This window comes from Oryctolagus cuniculus, chromosome X (assembly GCF_051225735.1).
Source record: "Oryctolagus cuniculus isolate XC-2025 breed Fujian yellow rabbit chromosome X, ASM5122573v1, whole genome shotgun sequence".
Taxonomy (NCBI): Eukaryota; Metazoa; Chordata; class Mammalia; order Lagomorpha; family Leporidae; genus Oryctolagus; species Oryctolagus cuniculus.
In genome coordinates this window covers 107,553,918-107,576,863 of record NC_142888.1, presented here as the reverse complement: position 1 = coordinate 107,576,863, position 22,946 = coordinate 107,553,918, and the positions used below count along the sequence as shown (strand labels likewise).

The 22,946-nt window shown below is 43.0% G+C and overlaps 1 protein-coding gene across 7 annotated transcripts in view; it reads right to left on the bottom strand.

Annotated features, from left to right (window-relative positions):
- The window catches only part of SLC25A14 (solute carrier family 25 member 14), a 44,545-nt gene extending 26,193 nt beyond the window's left edge, over window positions 1-18,352 (bottom strand). Inside the window, exons 1-7 of one of the 7 annotated variants that reach the window (XR_016227742.1) lie at window positions 17,935-18,352; window positions 12,238-12,331; window positions 10,822-10,969; window positions 5,068-5,161; window positions 4,876-4,970; window positions 4,374-4,417; window positions 3,517-3,602 (exon numbers count right to left, since the gene is read on the bottom strand). Coding sequence is in view for 4 of the 7 variants with exons in the window: in XM_008273187.5 (XP_008271409.1) it covers window positions 3,517-3,602; window positions 4,876-4,970; window positions 10,822-10,969; window positions 12,238-12,331; window positions 17,935-18,240 (729 nt within the window). In the remaining 3 variants the exon portion in view is untranslated. Of the gene's footprint in view, window positions 1-3,516; window positions 3,603-4,373; window positions 4,418-4,875; window positions 4,971-5,067; window positions 5,162-10,821; window positions 10,970-12,237; window positions 12,332-17,569; window positions 17,817-17,934 lie in introns of those variants that run through there. The other 6 variants (XR_016227741.1, XR_016227740.1, XM_002720292.6 and 3 more) reach the window with 6 other exon arrangements.
- Window positions 18,353-22,946: the final 4,594 nt, after the last annotated feature.

Below are 22,946 nucleotides of genomic sequence, written 5' to 3'. Positions count from 1 at the left end.
TATTTTGTGAAATATGGATAAGAAGAAAAGAAAGTGATGTTTTGAGAAAGTGAGGGTCAAGAAAAAATATTTTAAGATAGTCAAGCCGGCGCCGTGGCTCAATAGGCTAATCCTCCACCTTGCGGCGCCGGCATACCGGGTTCTAGTCCCGGTTGGGGTGCCGGATTCTGTCCCGGTTGCCCCTCTTCCAGGCCAGCTCTCTGCTATGGCCAGGGAGTGCAGTGGAGGATGGCCCAGGTGCTTGGGCCCTGCACCCCATGGGAGACCAGGAAAAGCACCTGGCTCCTGGCTCCTGCCAGGATCAGCGCGGTGCGCCGGCTGCAGCGGCGGCCATTGGAGGGTGAACCAACGGCAAAGGAAGACCTTTCTCTCTCTGTCTCTCTCTCTCACTGTCCACTCTGCCTGTCAAAAAAAAAAAAAAAAAAAAAAAAAAAAAAAAGATAGTCAAACTTGAACATATTTAGCAAAAGTGTTTTAAATAGACTTGAACATATTTATACCTTGAGGGGAGGTAACCAGTACAAAGGAAGAAGTTGAAGAGAAAAGAGAAAGGGGACAAAAGAAGCCCCAGATGAAATCAGAGTAAATAAGAGCAGATCAAAGCCATGGACTGTTGAGCCCTACCCTACCCTTTCTGGTGCAGTAGGGTAGGGCCAGGGAATTTACATTTTTAACAAGCTCCCTGGTGATGCTGATACTGCTAGCCTGGAGAATACCACTTAAAGAACCACCACAGCACAGTAAGGATGAGCATATGTGTTAAACAAGTTCATAGCTGAAGGGTAGAAAGGACAGGAAGTTGAGAGGTGGAAGGCAAGGCCACAGGAAGTAGGAGTTGTCTGTTGAGAGCAATAGGAGTAAGGAGCTAAAATGAAAGCTTGATGGTTTAAAATATCTTTGAGGATAGGAGAAAGAGCTGTTCAAGGATAAGTGAAAGGAATGAACAGTCCAATTGTGCTTATAAATCATATTGGCCTGGCCAAAGTCTAAGATCGTGGCTTTCTCCACCCCCATACCTTCAGTCTCACAGAGGTATAAGAAAGGAGAAGGTAGATTATAGCATTGTTCAAGGGTTATAATTTTGTTGGACAGGTCAGAAGGACAAGAAACAGAAGTGAATCATAGGTGATTAAGCCTAGAATCATGATGGATAAGAAAGGAAGACTCACGGAGTTAAGTATTATTAGTCTTGAAAAGCACTTTAAAAAAAAAAAAAAACTTCTGTGGACAGGAGATAGAAGGTTTTTTTTTGTTTGTTTGTTTGTTTGTTTGTTTGTTTTTGACAGGCAGAGTAGACAGTGAGAGAGAGAGACAGAGAGAAAGGTCTTCCTTTTTCCATTGGTTCACCCCACAATGGCCACTGAGGCCGGTGCACTGCGCTGATCCAAAGCCGGGAGCCAGGTGCTTCTCCTGGTCTCCCATGAGGGTGCAGGGCCCAAGCATTTGGGCCATCCTCCACTGCACTCCCTGGCCACAGCAGAGAGCTGGACTGGAAGAGGAGCAACCGGGACAGAATCCAGCGCTCTGACCGGGACTAGAACCCAGGGTGCTGGCACTGCAGGCAGAGGATTAGCCTACTGAGCCGCGGTGCTGGCCGAAAAGCACTTTCTAACAAGTGTAATTATACTGCAAATATTCTATAGTCTTAATATACAGTCAATTCTTGTCATAAATATTTGTTTAGTAAATCTAAAGTGATATAAAAATTCTGTAGTAAAATTACTCTCACTGTAGTCCAGAAAGATTATTAAATATCTTTTCTCTGTCTCCATCAACCACCAGTGGTTGCCTTCATGGTCATTTTTTCAAGTCACTCAGTTCTCAAAACTCTGTGAATTATAATTGATCTCTTCATTAACTTAGCCACTTGTGGTTCCACCAGTTCAAATACAGCATGCATCCTCTTACTCTCTTTGTCATATTCACCATAAAATATTTTTTAAAAAATATTTATCTATTTATTTGAAAGGCAGAGTTACAGAGGCAGAAGCAGAGAGAGAGACAGAGGTCTTCCATCCGCTGGTTCATTCCCCAGGTGGCCTCAACACAATGGCCGGAGCTGGACCTATCCAAAGCCAAGAGCCTAGAGTTTTGTCTGGGTCTCCCATGCAGGTGCAGGGGCCCACGGAGTTGGGCCATCCTCTGCTGCTTTCCCAGGCCATAGCAGGGAGCTGGATTGGAAGTGGAGCAGCTGAGACTCCAACTGGCACCCTTATGGGATTCTGGCACTGCAGACGGTGGCTTTACCTTGCTAAGCCACAGCACTGGCCCCATTAAATAATCTTTAAAAGTCTGGAATTCTCTCACATATTTTAATCACATATTTAGTGCTTTTAATTAATCATAAAGTTAATAAATTTACCATTTTATGAAATAAAGTGAGTTGAATATTGATACTATAATAAATATTTCATTCTGTGAATTGATAAAACCTTAAAGAAATCTGAGGCCGACACTGTGGCGCAGCAGGTTAAAGGCCTGGCCTGCAGCACTGGCATCCCATATGAGCAGTGGTTCGAGTCCCAGCTGCTCCACTTCCAACCCAGCTCCCTGCTAATGTGCCTGGGAAAGCAGCAGAGGAAGTCTCAAGTCCTTGGGCCCTTGAACCTACGTAGGAAACCTGGAATAAGCACCTGGCTCCTGGCTTCGGATTAGCTCAGCTCTGGCTGCCATGGTCTCTTGGGCAGTGAACCAGTGGATGAAAGACCTCTCTCTCTGTCTCTACCACTTTCTGTGGCTCTTTCAAATAAATAAAATAAATCTTAAAAAACTTAAAGAAATCCAATTCTATTCTTAACAAATCAGCATGACTAACCTATAATGTTCTGGTTCTGAACTCAGAATACCCAAAATACAGGTTTTTTTTTTTTTTAAAGCTCAATCTCACCCTTAAGAGAAATTATGGCTAATACAGGGAAAGACAGAGGCTGGAGAGATTTAAGGTACTCCAACTAATTATTAAAGGAAGCTTGCCTGAAAACTGTATGGTGATTTACCTGTTTGTTTGATATGCCAGGTTATACCATAGGTCAACATACCATACCAAGATTTGGAATGGGTTGGGATATGCCTTTCTTTTGTAAAGTGGGAAAGGGATATTATAAACACATATTCATTCTCAGATTAGTTTTAGGAAAGAATACAAGTGAAAGTAAGAGATTTGGAAGTTGATTCTCTTAAAATGGCAAAGTCCTTGGAAAGATTCCATAGATGCTTACACACCCTAGTTTGAAGACCAACAAATTAAAGTCTATCATAATAAATTGACTACTATTTATTGAGCAACTACTACCAAGGACAATGCTAGGCAGTTTACACCTATTCTCTCCGACCTGTAATAACTCTATGTGATAAGCAATTTATCATCGTCATTTTATAGAAACTGAGCAACACTGAAAGCAATTCAGTGACCTTCTGAAGGTTTTACAGCTGTCAAGCAACAGACTGGAAATCTGAACCCAAATCTCACTCAAAGCTCATGCTCTCTTCAAATCACGCTGCATACACCTCTCTTACCTTTAGCACATCGGTGGGATTGGCTATTGCAGAAGATATCACTCCTGACACTACTCCACAGATCATATTAATTAGAAGAGTTTCATCTGCAAAAAGGAAAAAAAGAAAAAGAGCCTGCTTATATTAGGCACCAGCTTATTAAAATAGAATACTGAGCTATCAGAGAAAAGGAAACTTGGTCAGAGAGGACTTTAGAAACAAACTACAAAGCTTCCAAAAATAAAAAAAAATTTCTAAATCCCAAATCAGTACTGAAATATATAAAAATTATAAAATATAAATCATTATTTCTTTAAAAGTGCTTATCTCTAACGTACACTGGAACATGTTCTATTTTTCTACATAGCTATCAATATCCCACTTGAATTCAGAATGTGGTATTTTCTCTTCAACCATTTCAAACATTTAAAGAATATGCTTTTTAAATGTTTTTCTGCATAATCTTCACCACTAAAGATTCAGGAACTGAGTGATAAAAGAGCAAATCTATGTTTAATAGAAATATTTATCTAAATATTAATTTTGACTGGTCTTAGATCTCTTCTACCCTCTATTTATTTACAGAAGGTGTCTGTAGTCAGATGTGGAAAAGCAACCATTTAGAACTAACCCCCCCACACACATAAAAACAAAGAAACCACAGAGCATAGAGTTCTGCAGTGAAAAGTCCATCTTCATACTCCTCCCCCACCACGAAGAGCCTACAAATAAAAAGGAAGTAAACCCAAGTAAAGAATGTATGAAAGGAAGTTATTTTAGGAAGAAGTAGAAGGGAATCCTCCATGATTCCCAAAGAAGAAGCTCCAGAAAAAGCTGATTTAGGATAATAATATAGTGATTCAAAGGACATTACTAACCGAAAGGCTCTTCAGCTGTCCCCAAACATCCAATAGCCCCAGGCCTGTGGTAAAATAACCATTAAGTACAGTATCAGGCTGGAAATGTTGCAGCAGCAAATAAAGAGACATGCGATAATGCTGACTGTGGGTAAGGTGGCCATAGGTACATCATAATATAGACTCTAACAGCCTAAAATTATCCTATGTAATAAAAGCTTATCAAAATTGGCAGCTAGAAAATGACTTGTAGGTTGAAGTCCTCTTGTTGATGAGAATAGCATTTATTTTCCGAACAATACCATTCCATGTTTCCTCTATGATGGCCAGAAGCCTTTATTATTATTCGATAGGGACAAATTTAAAAACAGGTCCCTCTAATCCATATATCACGTCTACAAGGATTTATCCCAAATCAGTTCAAGCTCACTTTGTCCTTGCAGGCATCTCATGATGTACACTTCTCACTAAGCATTATTTCAATAATACCTTTGAGTAGCACCTCAAAAGAAAGCACACTGACCTTCTAAACGTTCTACAAATAATCTCTTCAAGCTTTGGTAAATCCCAATTTTAATGGTGCCATATGATGCCTGTCTTAGTAAAGCAGGAGCGATTCTTTCAAAAAGAAGAGAAAAGAAAGTTAATTATACTCAACATGTATTTGAGGGTTATACATAACTAGACAGCCCACTTACTCATTTCTATTACTCACCTCATTCCACTCAATAACACAGAAGATCTTTTTTTCAAGCACCCAGGAAACACTCACCAAGACAGCACACTTTGTAAAACCAACCTCAACAAATCTAAAAGAATTGAAATCACATAGAGCATGTTCTCTGATCACAATGGAATCAAACTAGAAATCAATAAGGAAACTGCTGGGGCTTGCATTGTGGTGCAGTGGTTAAGCCATGGCTTGCAGAGCCATCATCCCATATCAGAGTGCCAGTTCAAGTCCTGGCTATGCCTCTTCCAATCCAACTTACTGCTGATGTGTTCAGGAAGACAGTGGAGGATGGCTCAAGTATCAGGGCCCCTGCCACCCATGTGGGAGACCAGGATAGAGTTCCAGGCACTTGGTTTTGTCCTGGCACAGACCTAGCTGTTGAGGCCATTTGGGGGAGTGAAGCAGTGGATGGAAGACTGATTCATTCTCTCTTCCTCCCCCTCAGTTCCTGTTGCTCTGCCGCTCAAATAAATACACAAATAAATAAATCTTATTTGCAAGGCAGAGTTACAGAGAGAGAGAGAGGGAGAGACAGATAGATCTTCCATCCACTGGTTCACTCCCCAAATGTCTGCAATAGCTGGAGCTAGGCTGATCCGAAGCCAGGAGCCAGGAGCTTCCTCTGGGTCTTCCACGTGGGTGCAGGGGCCCACGTACTTGGGTCATCCTCTGCTACTTCCCAGGATGCTCTTAGCAGGGAGCTGGATCAAAAGTAGAGCAGGACAGGAACTGGCGTCCATATGGGATGCCAGCACTGCAGGTGGTAGTTTTACCTGTTATGCACGGTGCCGCTCAAATAAATACACAAATAAATAAATCTTATTTGCAAGGCAGAGTTACAGAGAGAGAGAGAGGGAGAGACAGATAGATCTTCCATCCACTGGTTCACTCCCCAAATGTCTGCAATAGCTGGAGCTAGGCTGATCCGAAGCCAGGAGCCAGGAGCTTCCTCTGGGTCTTCCACGTGGGTGCAGGGGCCCACGTACTTGGGTCATCCTCTGCTACTTCCCAGGATGCTCTTAGCAGGGAGCTGGATCAAAAGTAGAGCAGGACAGGAACTGGCGTCCATATGGGATGCCAGCACTGCAGGTGGTAGTTTTACCTGTTATGCACGGTGCCAGCACTAAATAAATAAATATTTTAGAAATTGAAGAAAGTCCCTTAAACAATTGGAAATTAACACACTTTTGCGGCTGGCACTGTGGCACAGTGGGCTAACCTCTGCCTGCGGCACTGACATCCTATATGGGCTCCGGTTCAAGTCCTGGCTGCTCCTCTTCCAATCCAGCTCTCTCCATGGCCTGGGAAAGCAGCAGAAGATAGCCCATGAGCTTGGGCCCCTACACCCGTGTGGGAGACCCGGAATAAGCTCCTGGCTCCTGGCTTCAGATCAGCTCAGCTCTGGCCATTGCAACCGTTTAGGGAGTGAACCAGTGGATGGAAGACCTCTCTGTCAGTCTATCCCTCTGTCTGTAACTCTCTCTTTGAAACAAATAAATAAAAAATATTTAAAAACAAATAAATAAACAACATAATTCTCCACAATCCCATTGGTCAGAAGTCTCAAAGGAAAGTTTTTCAACACATGGACCTAGATAAAAATGGAAATCCAACCTACTAAATTATATAGGATATAGCTAAAGCAGATCTGAAGGAAATTTACAGCACAAAATGCTTACATTAGAAAACAGTGGGGATCTGTGTTTGGCAGAGTAATTAGGATACTGTTGCTATGCTGGCAATTCACATTAGAGTGCCTGGCTTTGACTCCCAGTTCTATTCCCAACTCCAGCTCCGTGATAATGTGCATGCTGAGGGGCAGCAGGTGACAGCTCAAGTATTTGGATCCCTGTCACCTACATGAGAGAGCTAGACTGAATGCCTGGTTCCCAGCTTCAGCCTGGCCCATCCCTGGCTGATGTAGGTATTTAGGGAGGCAATCAACAGATGGGAGATTCCTCACTCTGTCTCTCAAATAAACAAAATAAAAATTTTAAAAAGAAAATGAGAAAGTCTCAAAGCAATGGTCTAAGTGTCTACCTCAAGACACTAAAGAAGAGCAAAACAAACAAACAAGCAAACAAAAAATCCAAAGAAAGCAGAGGGAAGACAAAGATCATAAATCAATGAAATTAAAAATGGGAAAATAAAGAAAAATCAATGAAACAAAAAGTTGGCCCTTTGAAAAAAATGAGTAAAACTGATAAACCCCCTAGTAAGACTCACAAAAATAAAAAGATATAAGTCACCAACATCAGAAAGGTAACAGGGAATAGCACAATAAATTCTGCATCCATTAAAAGGATAATAAAGGGAATACCATAAACAACTTTACGATCTTAAATTCAACAAGTTAGAAAAAATGGACTAATCCCTTGAAAACCACAAACTACCAAAACTCAACCAAGATAAAAAACAATCTGCTTAAGTCTCATAATCATTGCACCGGACTGTTTGTATCCTCCCCAAAAGTCATACACGCAGTGACATCCTAGCCTCCAATGTGATGGCCTTAGGAAGCAGGGCATTTGGAAGGTAATTAGGTCAGAAGGCTGAGGCAACGGAATTAGTACTCTTGTACAAGGGATCCCAGAGAGCCCTCTCATTCTTTCTGCCTTGTGAGAATACAAGGAGTGGGCATTCTGCAACCCAGCAGAGGGCCTTCATCAGAACTCAGCCTCCAGAAAAAAAAAAATTCTGTCCTTTATAAGCCACCTAGTGCATGGTACTTTGCTGTAGCAGCCCAAACTAAGACAATCATTAAAGAATTTGAATTCATAACTAGAAACTTCCAAATAAGGGGAAGGGCATGTGGTGCAGTGGGTTAAGCTGCCACCTACAATGCCCACAACCCTCATCACAGTGCCAAGTTGAGTCCCAGTTCCTCTGCTTCTTTTTTTTTTCAGATTTATTTGAAAGAGTTACAGTGAGAGGTAGAGACAGAGAGAGAGGTTCTCCATCCACCAGCTCAATCCCCAGATGGTCACAACGGCTGGAGCCGCACCATGCCAATCCGAAGCCAGAAGCCAGGAGCCTCTTCCAGGTCTCCCACGCAGGTGCAGGGGCCCAAGGACTTGGGCCATCCTCTACTGCTATCTCAGGCCATAGCAGAGAGCTGGATTGGAAGTGGAGTAGCCAGGACTAGAACTGACACCCATATGGGATGCCAACACTTCAAGCCAGGGCTTTAACCCGCTGCACTACAGTGCTGGCCTCTCCTCTGCTTCTGATCCAGCTTCCTGCTAGTGTGACCGGGAAGGCAGCTGATGATGACCCAAGTATTTGGGTCTCTGTCACTCATGTGGGAGACCCAGATAGAGTTCCAGGTTCCTGGCTTCAGCCTGGCTCTTGAAGGCATTCAGGTAGTGAACCAGCAGATGGAAGATGCATTCCCTCTCTCTCTCTCTCTCTCTCTGGCTCTGCCATTCAAATAAATAAAATAAAATATAAAAAATTTCCCAAATAAGAAATCTCAGGGACCAGCATTGTGGCACAGCAGGTAAAGCCATCACCTGCAATACGGATATCCTGTGTGGGCACCTGTTAGTGTCCTGGCTGCTCCAATTCTAATCCAGCTCCCTGCTAATGCACTTCAGAAAGCAGCAGAAGATGGCTCAAGTGTTTAGGGCCCTGCCACCCCCATGGCAGACCCAGATGAAGCTACTGCTCCTGATCTCAGCCTGGTGCATCCCTACTCACTGTAGCCACTTGGGGAGTGAACCAGTGGATGGAAGATTCATTCATTCTCTCTCTCTCTCTCTCTCTCTCTCTCTCTCCCCCCCCCCACCCTGTGCCCTGTCTCTGTAACTCTGACTTTCAAATAAATAAATCAATCTTTAAAAAAAAGAGAAAAATCTCCAAGCCTATATAACTTTGCTTAGGAATTCTTCCTAATTTTTAAATTACTAACACTAATCTTACACAATCTCTTCCAGAAAATAGAATCCATTTTTGCTGGTATTACACTGACACAAAAAACAGACAAAACAGTACAAAAAATGAAAATTAAAGGCCAATACATATGCAAAAATCATTAGGAAAATATTAGCAACTTGAACCCTGTAATGTATAAAAAGAACTATATGCCATTATATACCTCAGAGATTGTTTTTAAAAAAAAACGACCCCTGGGGCTGGCGCTGTGGCAAAGTGGGTAAAGCTGCAGTGCCGGCATCCCATATGGGCGATGGTTCGAGTCCCGGCTGCTCCTCTTCCAATCCAGCTCTCTGCTATGGCCTGGAAAAGCAGTAGAATATGGCCCAAGTGCTTGGACCCCTGCACCTGTGTGGGAGACCCAGGGGAGGCTCCTGGCTCCTGGCTTTGTATCAGTGCAGCTCCAGTCATTGCAGCCAATTGGGGAGTAAATCAGTGAATGGAAGACCTCTCTCTTTGCCTCTCCTTCTCTCTCTGTGTAACTCTGACTTTCAAATAAATGAATAGATCTTTAAAAAAAATCAACCCTTACTTCTAAACAGTTGCAGATACATCTTGAATCCTATCAACAAGGAGGTACTAGAGCCAAGATTCTGCCCTATTTATGTTCTGCTTATAAACTGGGGACATTCTCACTCATACCTCCTTTGAGATTCTTCCAAATTGCAGAACTATATTTTAGGAGATATAAATAGAAAGACAGTAGCAGCTCAAGTGGTTAGGACTGAAAATGAAGACAAAATATGCATATTACTGATTTTATTTCTTGCTATCAGAAAAAGAGTATCTTGTGATTATCTGTGATGATGAAAGAACAGGGTAAAAAGGTGATCCACGAAATCACTTGCTTCAACATATACTACTTGATTTTCTCCCACAAAAATTAATTATCTTTTAAATTAAGCCTAATATAAGTTAGTGATAATATTGATGTCCATTCTCTGTGCAATCAACTGGTAACCCAGTTGACCTAGCAAATTAATAGCAGATAAACTATAAATTGGAAAATAAACCACAAATGGTTAATCAAAAGTTGGTCCCCCTAAAATGGGTTTCCCTCTCTCTCATTTCATATTTTCTATTTAAGCTGCCAGAATAATATGTATCTAAAGAAAAAATTTTTAAAGAAGTCAATATTTGCCAATTTAGGAAGAAGTTCACAAAAATATATAGTTAATTGGTGCTGCTATTAACAACGGCTATCTGATTCAGAAACCAGGAGAAAACCTATGCTACAATGATAAAACATTTTAAAATGTATCATTTACAGGCAGACGAACACAAAAAATCAAAAGCTCAAGACCTGCAACCAGATGAAATATAAACTGGCACTTCAATATATAATTACAAGTTGAAAGGGTGATTATGAAGGGCACAAACTATCAGACAGCTGAACTGCCTGGCTTCTGTTTTCTGGTTTTTTTTTTTTTTCCCTTCTTGAAAGGCAGATCAACAGAGAAAGAGGAAAGGATAGAGAGAGATCTTCTATCTGCTGGTTCACCCCCAAAATGCCTGCAATAGTAAAGACTGGGCCAGGCCAAAGCCATGAGCCCAGAATTCCATCAAGGTCTCCCACATGGGTGTCAGGGGCCCAAGCACTTTCAGCCATTGTCAGCTGCTTCCTGGGATGCATTAGCAAGAAGCTGGATTGGAAGCAGAGCAGCTAGGACTTGAACTGGCACTTTCACATGGGATGCAGGTGTCCCAAGCAGCGGCTTAACTTACTGCACCACAATGCCTGTCCCTACATGGCTTCTTTAAAAAGTATTTCTATTCATGATGTAAGGAAAGAATCCATCTTACCCTGAATACAGAGCCAATATACCTTCTTCTTTATAGATTCGAAACAAGGCATGAAACATCCCTCTATACTTTATCTCTTTGAAACGAACATCAATGCTTTGGCCTTGGACTTGAAGTCGTGTTTTGGTAAGGTCCACAGGAAAAGTTCCTACAAAGGAACACACTCATTTGTGAGTATTTCCAAATAGTCACAGTTAAATGTTACCTATCTGTAAGCCAATGACAATATTCAAAATATAAGACAGTCCTTTTTATAACATACAGAAGATCTCTACTAGAACACCTCTTGTAGAACAGAGTTGTATATGCTAAAGTGAAATGTACCATACTATATCTAGTCAGCATGATTTGACCCAGGGTACACTTGAAGCAGTGGTGGAATAAAGCGATTTTAGATGGTCCTAATATGTGTATACTATAAATGCAATATTGTGCATCTATAACATAAAATCTGGCATTTATCAGTGTCTTCTTCTTGCTGCTCCCTCCTACTTCGAGTCTTTCCACCTCTCCACTGTAATATATCCCCAATTTTCACAAAGAAAGCATGAGCTTGCTGCTCCAGATGTTCTTAAGTACTTTTACAGTTTTGTGAGTCTTTTTAATTTTATCTGTTTATAAGAAATAAAGTTTCCTAAAATTATGATAGATAATGGCAAAGTTCTATTTGGTCCTACTCATCCTGGTTCCTTAGGTAATTCAAGACTAACAAGGACAGAGTGCTTGAGGGGAAAATTTCTTTAACCAAATGTCTTTCTCTTATGTCAACCTAGAGAAGTAGTCATTATTTTAACAAAACACATTTCAAGGAATATTCAAAGGTCTAAAACTAACAAGGTCATTATGTAGATCTAGTCACTGATGACCTGGATATCACAACACCATAGCATATACCAAGAAAGTCAATGAAGGATGGTGGATTGTAGTCACTTACATAGAGTTCAAGGAAGAGAAAAATCTGGAAGATGAAAAATTACAATCTCGAAATATCTCAAAACTCAAACAGAGGAGAGCTTTGTTTAATATTGGTAGGCTTGGGGAAAAAATGTGGATACTTACTAAGAAAATCATAAACAGCTTAACATAAAAGAAAGATCATTAGTATAGAAATACAGCAGAAACCCCCATCATATCCAACTTCTTCTACATTATTATGTATATTGCTTAAGTCCAGCAATTTAACTATTATTCAACTATTTTAAAAGCTTCCTAAGTTGGTTTTTCATAACTTCATCAGCCATACCATTAGGAGTACTTTCTCAGAAATATTTGCTGATGTCTTTGAGAGCATCATTTTTTAAAACCAATAAGGTGAACTTCGTTTTATTTTTCCCTCTAGTTTTCACAAATGACAATCACCAAACACTATCATCTATACCATAAAATACAGACTTGATTTTTTTTTCACATTCTTACCAAACTCGGCAACAATAGAGGCAAGGCCGCCATACACAAAGGGTTTCCAATTCAGACCAGACATCTCATGGCTTACAGTGGCACTTTTCTGGTGCTAAAAATAAACACAAATCAGAACAAGGTACAAGAGGGAGGAGCATTTGTTAGCATCTGATCATATAATGTAGATCGACACAATCGGCAAGTAAAACAAACGTGAAGGAAAAACCCCACCAAGTGCAAGGACACAAAATGGGGGTTCCTGTTTTATGTGCTGGATGATCATGAATGTGTTCTTTACTGCCATTCTGTAAGGGTAGGCATGCTACTCACTCAGTGATCAACCTGTGCCCTTCACTCTCCCTAGTTTCTTTAATATTCTACTCATCCCCACCCAAAGAAGGGGCTTTAGTCCATCCAGCACACTTAGACATTCAACTAATCAAGTGAAGGAACCTGGAATTCCAAGTATATAGGCTGAGGCATCTCATAAAAGCAGTTCATGGTATTCAGTTAGCTTGATTCAGGTGCAAAGCGAAGGTCTACACCACCACCTTCTCTCATATTTTTGCTCTTTTATTTCTCCACAGTTTTGTTCCTCTAGCTAATTCTTGCTATACATAACTCCTCCCCTCCACTGGGCCCAGGCTGAGTTGAGTACCTTTTCACCTCCTTTTTGGGCTCCCCCCCAAGGAAATGACAGCAATATGAATGATGTTTCTCTTTTCTCTGATATTTGACATTCATCCAATCCAATGGATCTCCTTTTTCTTCCCCCGGACTTTATACACACACACACACACATATGCATACACACACACATAGAGAACCTCTTATTTTATGTCCTGGTTCTTTAACAATGTATTTCTTCCAGTACTCCTTACCCCTTTTCCCATGCCGCCTTCATTAGGCCTGTCACGTTCAATCTTTCCAGCTTTCCCTGCCTTTTTTGCCACTCTCAGCTCCTTCTCTCCTGGATTTTATTCTTTCCACAGCTCTGGGCTCTTTTCAAATTTCAGCATGTACCAGAATCATCTAGAAGGCACACTGTACCACAGATTGCTGGGCCTCTCCACCAGTTTCTGATTGGTAGTGTGGGTCCGGCCCTGAGTGCTGATGCTTCCATGCTTAAGAACTAATGTACCAGGCATCACCTATTAAATACTGGTCCAGAAGAAAGTAACCATTTTGGCTTAGCATGGACTCTCAGATTACCATAAATATTCTTTTTTCCCATAAATATTCTTTCTGTAGAGCTTTGTGGTATGCATACTTTCAAGGTTCAAAAGCACCTTTAAATGGTTTATGGTCAGGAATGAAGACTCTGAAGTCAGACTGCCTAAATTCCAACCCTGACTCCAACACTGACTAGTTCTTTGACCTTGGGCAAGTTATTTAAACTCCCTATGACCGTTTTCTGAACTGTAAAATGGGAACAATAAAAATTGTATTATGGGTTGCTGCGAAAATTAACCACTATATTTAAACATCTAGAAAAGTACCTGCTAGCTCAATAACTCTTAGCTAATTATCATTATTACCTTTGTAAAAATTTAAGTACCCAAACTTGCATTTTCATAGATATGACTTGTTGCCCGCCTCCCCTACCAGGGATGAGTGCCTTAGAGCCACAGTCTGTTTTTAGAGGAGACAAGGTTTTGTTTTGTTTCCACATAAGGAATTCTCTGTAACTAAGCAAAGAACAATTTTCTAAGAACCAAATTTTCTAAGAGAGGACAGCAAACATGCAACCGAATGTTTTCATTACAGGCCACAAAAATAATTATGGAAGCTTCCTTTCAGGCATAGTAATACCGAATGTGGAATCAATAGCCCTTTTCTAGGGAAGTTATTGAAAGGAATTCTAAGAAGTAATGGAGGAACAGGCCCTTGAAATATCAGCTGCATCTTGAACTAAGGGTCTTGAATACTAAACACTACCTTGTTAACATTTGCAGTGAGGCCACAGTTTTAAGATTAGGATTAATAGTTAAACATGACCTTCATGGTGAGAGAGGAGGGCTGGAAAAGCAGGACCAAGGGCATATTCTCTGAGTTTGCAGGGAAACAAATCCACTTTCTATTCACAGATTCAAAGATTACCCCAAATCGTCTTCAGTGTCTCAGACACTCCTGTGCTTCTCTCTAAAACTTTCTCTGTACAACTTCTTTCAATTCTTCTCATTGTCCAGAAAGCCTCTATCAGAACTTAACTAGTTTCTGCCCAGCATTTTAACAAGGAAGATGCATGCGGGATTCAGGGAGCAATAAATGAATCAGTGGAAGGCCAGGGGCAGAGTCACAGCAGAGAGCAGATCAGTCACTGACTCTTCAGTCAGTTGGCCCAGCGGTTTCACAATGAAAGTTTTGCAATTCTGAGGTGAACTAAAAAAAAAAGAGCATATAGTGCCTTTCCTCAGCTAATCACACTTACGTTTAAGGACTGTTACTAGGCAGACTTTAAAAACCACATTTCTTGTATGAAATTATATCAGTAGTTGGTAGTTGATTTTATTTCATTTCTTTACTTGACAAAGTAACACTGACTACCCTATATTTGGTTCCCTCCCCACACTTTGATTTAAATTTTAGTGACCCTTGAAATACAAGTCTGGGGACTCCTGAGCAAATCCAACACTGCTACTACAGCCACCTCCTCCCCTCCATCTGAAAGTAAAATCTTTTAATCCAATATTTAGAAATAATTTTATGAAGAAATCCTATATCATCTTGGATTAGGCCTCATTTCAGACAATCCTTCCTCATGCTGAGCCAAAAGTCAGTTCTCTATTTTTTCACCCAGGCTTCAGAGGCAATGTTCAATAAATCTACTCTTTTTCCCTAAACGAGAACTTCAAATACAGACAGCTATCATGTTTTCTTAACTCACATTCTCTGACTAAATATCTGTGACTATTTCTTACTGCTATACTTTAGTTACTACAGCTGAAAACTGTAGACACTTTTTTTGAGGGACCAAAACACTATTGTCAGCTAAAATCTCAATCTTTTACATAAGGCTATATATATGCATGCATGCTAGGTTACCTACATTCTAAAGCTGTGCAATATTTTTGAATCTTCTGTATCTTTTCTTAAAAATGTATTTTATTTCTTTGAAAGGCAGAGTGACAGAGAGAGAGAAAGAGAAAGAGATCTTCTATCTACTGGTTCACTGCCCCAAATGGCTGCAATAGCTGAGACTGGGCCACTGAAGCCAAGAGTGTGGAACTCCATCTAGGTCTCCTATGTGGGTGGCAGGGGCCTAGGAACTTGAATCATTATCTGCTGCTTTCCCAGGTGCATTAGCAGGGAGCTGGATCAGAAGCAGAGCAGCCAGGTCTCAAGCCAGCGCTCCAATATGGGATGTCAGCATCACGAGCAGTGGCCAAACCTGCTGCACCCAATGCCAGCACCTTCCCTTCTATATCTTAATATTAAGCATACAAATAATGACAAAGAGGAGGCTTTTCTTCTAGTTGTCCTATGTTATTTCCTCACTTAACTACAAAGATCGCTGAAAGTATACATCATCTCACAATACTTTTTAGAATCACTTGAATAGTTTGCATAGAATTGTGTACACAACCATTAAACATTGAGTTGGTATTCCGGTGTGATGTCTTTTACCTACATACACAGCCTGTATGGAAAAGATTATAGGGTAACCAGAATGGTAACTTGCTGGACCTGGTCAGTGCTATACACCTTGTTCACACACACTCTCCTGATCCTCAGAAATTCTCTGCCTGCAGATCCTCTTCCCTTGCTTTTGTTGTAGAAAATCACTTGTGCAACAACCCTATTCACCCCTGTAAAAATTATTCTGACTTTTGCGGGCTAACCCCAGTTATGGGTAAAAGGAGAGAAGTCCTATCTAAGTTAAAACAAAAATACAATATCCTAAATATTTTTATTATATAAAGAAATCAATGAAAAATGTCTTCAAAATTCAGACATGTATTCTGCAGGTCTAAGGAAAAGCTGAGAGCCTAACAAATGACAAGGGTGTCATAGACTATGAGTGTACTTCATAAAGCTCATGGAAAATATATATTATGGAAAAAAAACTACATGGATTTCAAAAAAATTTGTACCAAAATAAATATCTTGGAAATTCCACTTTTCCATGAACTTTTTAAAGTACTGTCTTACAAGTCGCATAGCCCTACACTATTACAAAGATCTGGTCAGGAAACTTGGAGGCCTTTCTTACTTTCTCCTTTAAGAAAGATTGGGCATTAGCAATTCTCAGATTCAGAAGGTAGCAGTGGAGAACAGAACAAATATTTACGAAAGGAATATGAAATGTCCAATTCTGTAATGCATGATGGGTATAATTTCCCTGTTAAAAATAACCACAGAAATATGTTCTAACACCAAGACAATATTCACCATTCAATCTATCTTTCCTAGAAAATCAAGGAGATGGGACAGGGATAAAAGTGATACGAAATATAGCATCTGCCTCTTAAGAGCTTATAATCTGGTAGAAGAAATCAAAGTCATTCATTAGAGAAAAACTAAGTGGTAACTGTGGCACAAACTGTAAGAGCTAAGAAGCAAAGAAAAGGAGATAAGCAACACAGGCTTGAAGAATTTGAAAAGGCTCGTGGAGGTGAGAGACCGGGGTAAGGGCTGAGGGTGCAGGATGAACACAGACACAAATGTGGGAACAACCATAGCACGTGGAGGAGGCAGGCAGCAGTGTGGTTTGCGCCGAGAGGGAAGACAGGGACCTAACTGGAACAGAGAATTCCCTCGTTGACTGAAACAACATCAGAAAATAAGTCTGACAAGGAGCAAGTTATATTGAAAGGCTGGGGCGGGGGCGGGGGAGGGGGAGGGGGAAATTTCGTTTATTTTTAACCGGGAAGTGACTTGTGGAAATCCATGACATTCTAGCCAGCCTAGCAGGGCCGCAGCAAGCACGGTGGACAACAAATAGTTTGCAGAAGCAGAGAGGGTAGCTTAGCATGGCGTGGAGTAGGCAGACAAGGACGCCTGTCGGTGGTGAGGTTAGAGATAAACCTCTGAAATGGAGACAAAGGTACTGAATGATGGACGGGATGAAGACGAGGGGACTTCGCGACGACTCTAAGCATCTCTAGTCTGGAGAACAAAACAGCAATCGCTGACAGCAAACAAAACATGTCCCTGCTGTTACCATGCCTACGAAACTAATTCACGTTGACAATGGCTGTCATCCCAATCAAGTAACTGAACTGCATTTTAACAGATGCCTCCAATGCCTTGCCCTCAGCAGCGGGGGGGAGGGGGGCGCAAGGAAACTGAAGGGGAGCATCTTTCATATAGCATCCCTCACACCAGTACAATGGAGGTGTTTGCTTACTCCGCTTACAATCACGGCCGCCGTTGCAAACTTCACCCTTAGAAAAATTAGGATTATTCCGGGAAAGATACCCATTCACCCTCTGGGTAGCAGGATCTTGCCAGTTCCTCAGCTGTCAGAGCGAGTTCGTGGAGAGAAGGGAGGCGCCTGAAGGAGGCGGCCTCCCAGGGGGGTCGAGGAAGCAGGGCTCAATCGAAGAAGTAAAACCACCGGTGCCAGAAGAGTGAAAGACAGGGAAGGGACTCGGCTGAGGGGAGAGAGAGACCAAAGGACCGTTAAGCCCCTCCCAGGCCAGCACGGCCCCGCGCGGCCTGGCGCGGCCCAGCCCCGCTCCCCAGCCTGGAAGTCAAAGAGTTCCCCCTCACCTGCTCGGGCTCATCGGACGACTGGGAAGCCGAGGCTCCCACAGTCGGAAACGCCACCGCAAAGCCAACCCGGAAGTATTGAAACCAACGGAAGTAACTAAGGCGTCGTCTCGGCAACGGTGGCGCAGTCGATGCAACTCCACCCCCTCCGAGCCTAAAAAAATGGCGCGAAATAAGAGACAGAAGGGGCAGGGGTCTAAGGACCGGCGAAGGGCAAGCTTCGGACTCGAAGGCCTGGGAGGGGTCAACCTGACTTTCGGGATTGTGTAAGGAGAAGGAGCCAGAGGTAGTTAACGTATTCGCCATTAGGGACCGACGTGTCGTCGTGATTGGCACTTGGACAGACTAGGAAAGGTGGAGCAGAGCAAGAAGGGCAAAGCCCAAAGGGCGTGAGGGGTGGGGCGAGAGAAGTGAGGGGCAGAGCGTTAAAGGCGGGGCTCGCGGGGCGCGAGGGGCGGGGCTGGCAGAGCAACCGGGGCGGGGCGCGAGGGGCGGGGCGCGAGGGGCGGGGCGCGAGGGGCGGGGCTGGCAGAGCAACTGGGCAGGAGGGGCGCGCAGAGTACAGAGTAAAAGAGGGAAGGTGAAACGATTTAAAACAAAAAGGGGGGGCGGTGCCGTGCCTCACTTGGCTAATCCTCCGCCTGCGGCGCCGGCATCCCATACGGGCACCGAGTTCTAGTCCCGGCTGTTCCTCTTCCAGTCCAGCTCTCTGTGGTGGCCCGGAGGATGGCCCAGGTGGTTGAGCCCCTGCACCTGGGTCCTGGCTTCGGATTGGCGCAGAGCGCCGCCGTAGCGGCCATTTGGGGGGTGAACCAAAGGAAGGAAGACCTTTCTCTCTGTCTCTCTCACTATCTAACTCTGTCAAAAAAAAAAAAAGGAGGAAAATGAAGGATAGGGGGGTGCTGGAATATAGTGAAGTGCCTGAGCTCAGAAAGAAAATAAAAATCATAGCCGGCGCCGCGGTGCGCTGGCCGCAGCGCGCCAGCCATGGCGGCCATTGGAGGGTGAACCAACGGCAAAGGAAGACCTTTCTCTCTGTCTCTCTCTCTCACTGTCCACTCTGCCTGTCAAAAAAAAAAAATTTCTCCTAAGAATTCCTTTCATTCTTAAAAAAAAAAAAAAGAAAGAAAGAAAAATCAAAGAAAGCCCAGAGCCTGTATTGGATAGCAGACATTAGTAACTGAAAAATTGCAGGCCCAAGATCAAAGTTCCCAGTTTAGTCAGCAACTGAATTTGGATAAGAGCTAGGTGGAAACAAACAAGGGAATCATAAGAAGTTAAAAAGACAGACTACAAAGAGGAGAAATGCTAACAGGGGAGTCCCCTTTAACCGGCCCCTCACAACCTGCCAGCAAATGAAGAAAGCCAGACAACTGGCTTTTTTTTTTTTTTTTTTTTTTTTTGACAGGCAGATTGGACAGTGAGAGAGAGAGAGAGAGAAACGTCTTCCTTTTCCATTGGTTCACCCCCCACGCACCGGGTGCGGACCGAAGCCAGGAGCCAGGTACTTATCCTGGTCTCCCATGGGGTGCAGGGACCAAGCACTTGGGCCATCCTCCACTGCCTTCCCGGGCCACAGCAGAGAGCTGGCCTGGAAGAGGAGCAACCAGGACAGAATCCGGCGCCCCGACCAGGACTAGAACCCAGGGTGCCGGTGCCGCAGGTGGAGGATTAGCCTAGTGAGCCGTGGCACCGGCCTAGACAACTGGCTTCTAGTTATAGCTCCTGAGGCCTCTGGAAAGGATAACCCTGCATGATTCCCTTAGCCAATGAACTACCTCTGATTGGTAGGCCTCTCGCGAAGGTTTGTTAATCATGTGGTAGTACGCGATTATAGTTAGGATTCTTTGTCCGTATTTAATAAGTAAAATGCAGGGAGTGCAAGGCACTTGGCCCTAAAATGATTACTCGTTGAATGAATAAATATTTGTTACTCTTTTGTTCCAGAAGGATTGTTTGCATTTTGGTTCACAATTTGTTTTTGTGTTTTTTTTTTTCATTTAAAAATTTTGTCAGGCATACAAATAGTGTTCGATGGTTTTGTAGAAAACATCATGTACCAACAAGGGTACAAAGAGATCCAACTACCATATAAGACATACTATTATTTTTCCCTTTTTTAAAAAATTTATTTATTAATTTGAAAGAGTTACAGAGAGGCAGAGAGAAAGAGATCTTCCATCTGCTGGTTCACTCCCCCAGATGGCCGCAACAGCTGGAGCTGCGCTGATCCGAACCCAGGAGCTTCTTCTGAGTCTTCCACGTGGGTGCAGGGACCCAAGGGTTTGGGCCATCTTCTACTGCTTTCCCAGGCCATAGCAGAGAGCTGGATCAGAAGAGGAGCAGCCAGAACTAGAACCGGCACCCATGTGGGATGCCGGCACTGCAGGCTGCAGCTTTACCCACTGTGCCTTGCCAGCCCCTATTTTTCCCTTTTGACATTTGAAAATACTGAGGCTATAAAAGGTTAAGAGAGTAATTTGATAAGTGGCACAGCTGGGACTTAGGTTCCAGTCAGACTTGAGAGCCCAGGCTTTTTACAATGCTGTCCTGCTCTCAACTTTAATACCCTTGTTAACTTCAAAAACTTGCTTACTTCAATACAGATAATATGAGAAACATCTGCATGCATTTCAAAATTGGAATTCCCTTCCATTTAGATCTCAGCAGAACACTTGCTTTCAGCCAGTTTTTTGGGGGGCGTGGGGGTTGTAGCTAAGTGTCATTCTCACTTGAAAGGACTATGCTCTCGCCAACTGAATTGTATGTCTCGCTGTGGCCTGAGCTTATCACTCCCCTTACATTCAGGTCACTAAACCTTGTGGAATTATGGCTCTCTCCATGAACAAACCAGTCTTAGCTTTTCTACAAGACTATTTTTGCTATCTCAGCCACTACCACACACCAGCTAATCACACTTACCATCCACATAAACTTTGTTATGAGGAGTTTTGCGAGACAGGAATTTGGTATAGTGGTTAAGATGTTGCTTGGAACACCTGTATCCCTTATTGGAGTCCCTAGGTTTGAGTCCCAGCTCCGCTTCTGATCCAGTGAGAATACTCAATTACTTAGGTGCCTGCTACCCACGTATAAGAGACCCAGAATGAGCTGGAAGCATTTGGGGAATGGACCTGCCCATGGAAGATGTCTCTTTGTGTGTGTGTGTGTGTGTGTGTGCCTTTCAAATAAAATTTTTAAAGATATATTTATTTGAAAGTCAGAGTTACATAGAGAGAAGGAGAGGCAGAGAGAGAGAGAGAGAGAGAGGTCTTCCATCTGCTGCTTCACTCCCCAGTTGGCTGAAATGGCCGGAGCTGTGCCAATCCGAAGCCAGGAGCCAGGAGCTTCTTCTGGGTCTCCCACGCAGGTGCAGGGGCCCAAGGACTTGGGCCATCTTTCACTGCTTTCCCAGGCCATAGCAGAGAGCTGGATCGGAAGAGGAGCAGCAGGGATTCAAACCGGCACCCATATGGGATGCCGGCACTGCAGGCAGCAGCTTTACCCGCTATGCCACAGTGCCAGCCCCTCAAATAAATTTTTTAAAAGGAGCTTTTTTATATGACTTTTTTTTTTAAAGATTTATTTATTTATTTTGAAAGAGCTACAGAGAAAAAGAAGAGACACACAGAGAGATCTTTAATTTGCTTGTTCACTCCCCAAATGGCCGAAATGGCCAGAACTGGACTGATTCGAAGCCAGGAGTTTCTTCTGGGTCTCCCAGGTGGGTGCAGGGCCCAAACACTTGGGCCATCTTCTGCTGCTTTCCCAGGTGCATTAGCAGGGAGCTGGATCAGAAGTGGAGCTGCTGGGACTTGAACCGGTGTCTATATGGGATGCTGGCATTGCAGGCAGTGGCTTTATCCACTGCATTGCAGTGCTAGCCCCTAAAAGTTTACAATTTTAATATGAATGATTCAGCGGGGACTGGCACTGTGGTATAGTGGGTAAAGCCACCACCTGCAGTGCTGGCATCCCATATGGGCGCCAGTTCGAGTCCCAGTTGTTGCACTTCCAATCCAGCTCTCTGCTATGGCCTCAGAAAGCAGTAGAATATGGCCCAAGTGCTTGGGCCCCTGCACCCACGTGGGAGACCCAGAAGCTCCTGGCTTCTGGCTTTGGATCGGCACAGCTCTGACCTTTGCAGCCTTCTGGGGAGTGAACCAGTGGATGGAAGACCTCTCTCTCTCTCTCTCTATCTCTATCTCTATCTCTATCTCTATCTCTATCTCTATCTCTATCTCTATCTCTCCCTGCCTCTCTGTAACTCTGCCTTTCAAATAAGTAAATAAATCTTTTTTTAAAAAATGAACGATTCAGTGGCATTTAACACCTCAACGTCATTGTACAACTATTTTCATCACCCAACATTCTCTTTTTTTTTTTAAAAGATCATTTATTTATTTGAGAGATAGAGGTACAGAAAGAGGGAGAGACAGATAGAAAGGTCTTCCAGCCTCTGGTTCACGCAGCAAATGGCCACAATGGCCGGAGCTGGGCCAAGCCAAAGCCAGGAGATAGGAGCTTTTTCCAGGTCTTCCAGGTGGATGCAGGGGCCCAAAGACTTGGGCCTTCTTCCACTGCTTTCCCAGGCCATAAGCAGAGAGCTGGATTGGAAGAGGAGCAGCTGTGACTTCAGCCAACCTCCATATGGAATGCTGGCTTTGCAGGTAGTAGCTTTACCTGCTACACCACAACACCAGCCCCTAAAAGTTTGTGATTTTTACATGAACAATTCAGTGGCATTTAACACCTTGACAATGTTGTACAACCACTTTCATCACCCAACATTTTCATACTCCATACCCACGAAGCGATTGCTCCCCATTTCTCCAGCCCCAGTGCCCCTGGAAACCACCAGTCTGCTTTCCATCTCTATGGATTTATCTATTCTGAAAATCTCATATAAATGGAATTATACACTACATGACCTTATGTGTCTGGCTTCTTTCCCTTAGCACAATTTTGAGGTCCATCCAAGTAACGAATCCCTTTGTATGGCTAACTAACCT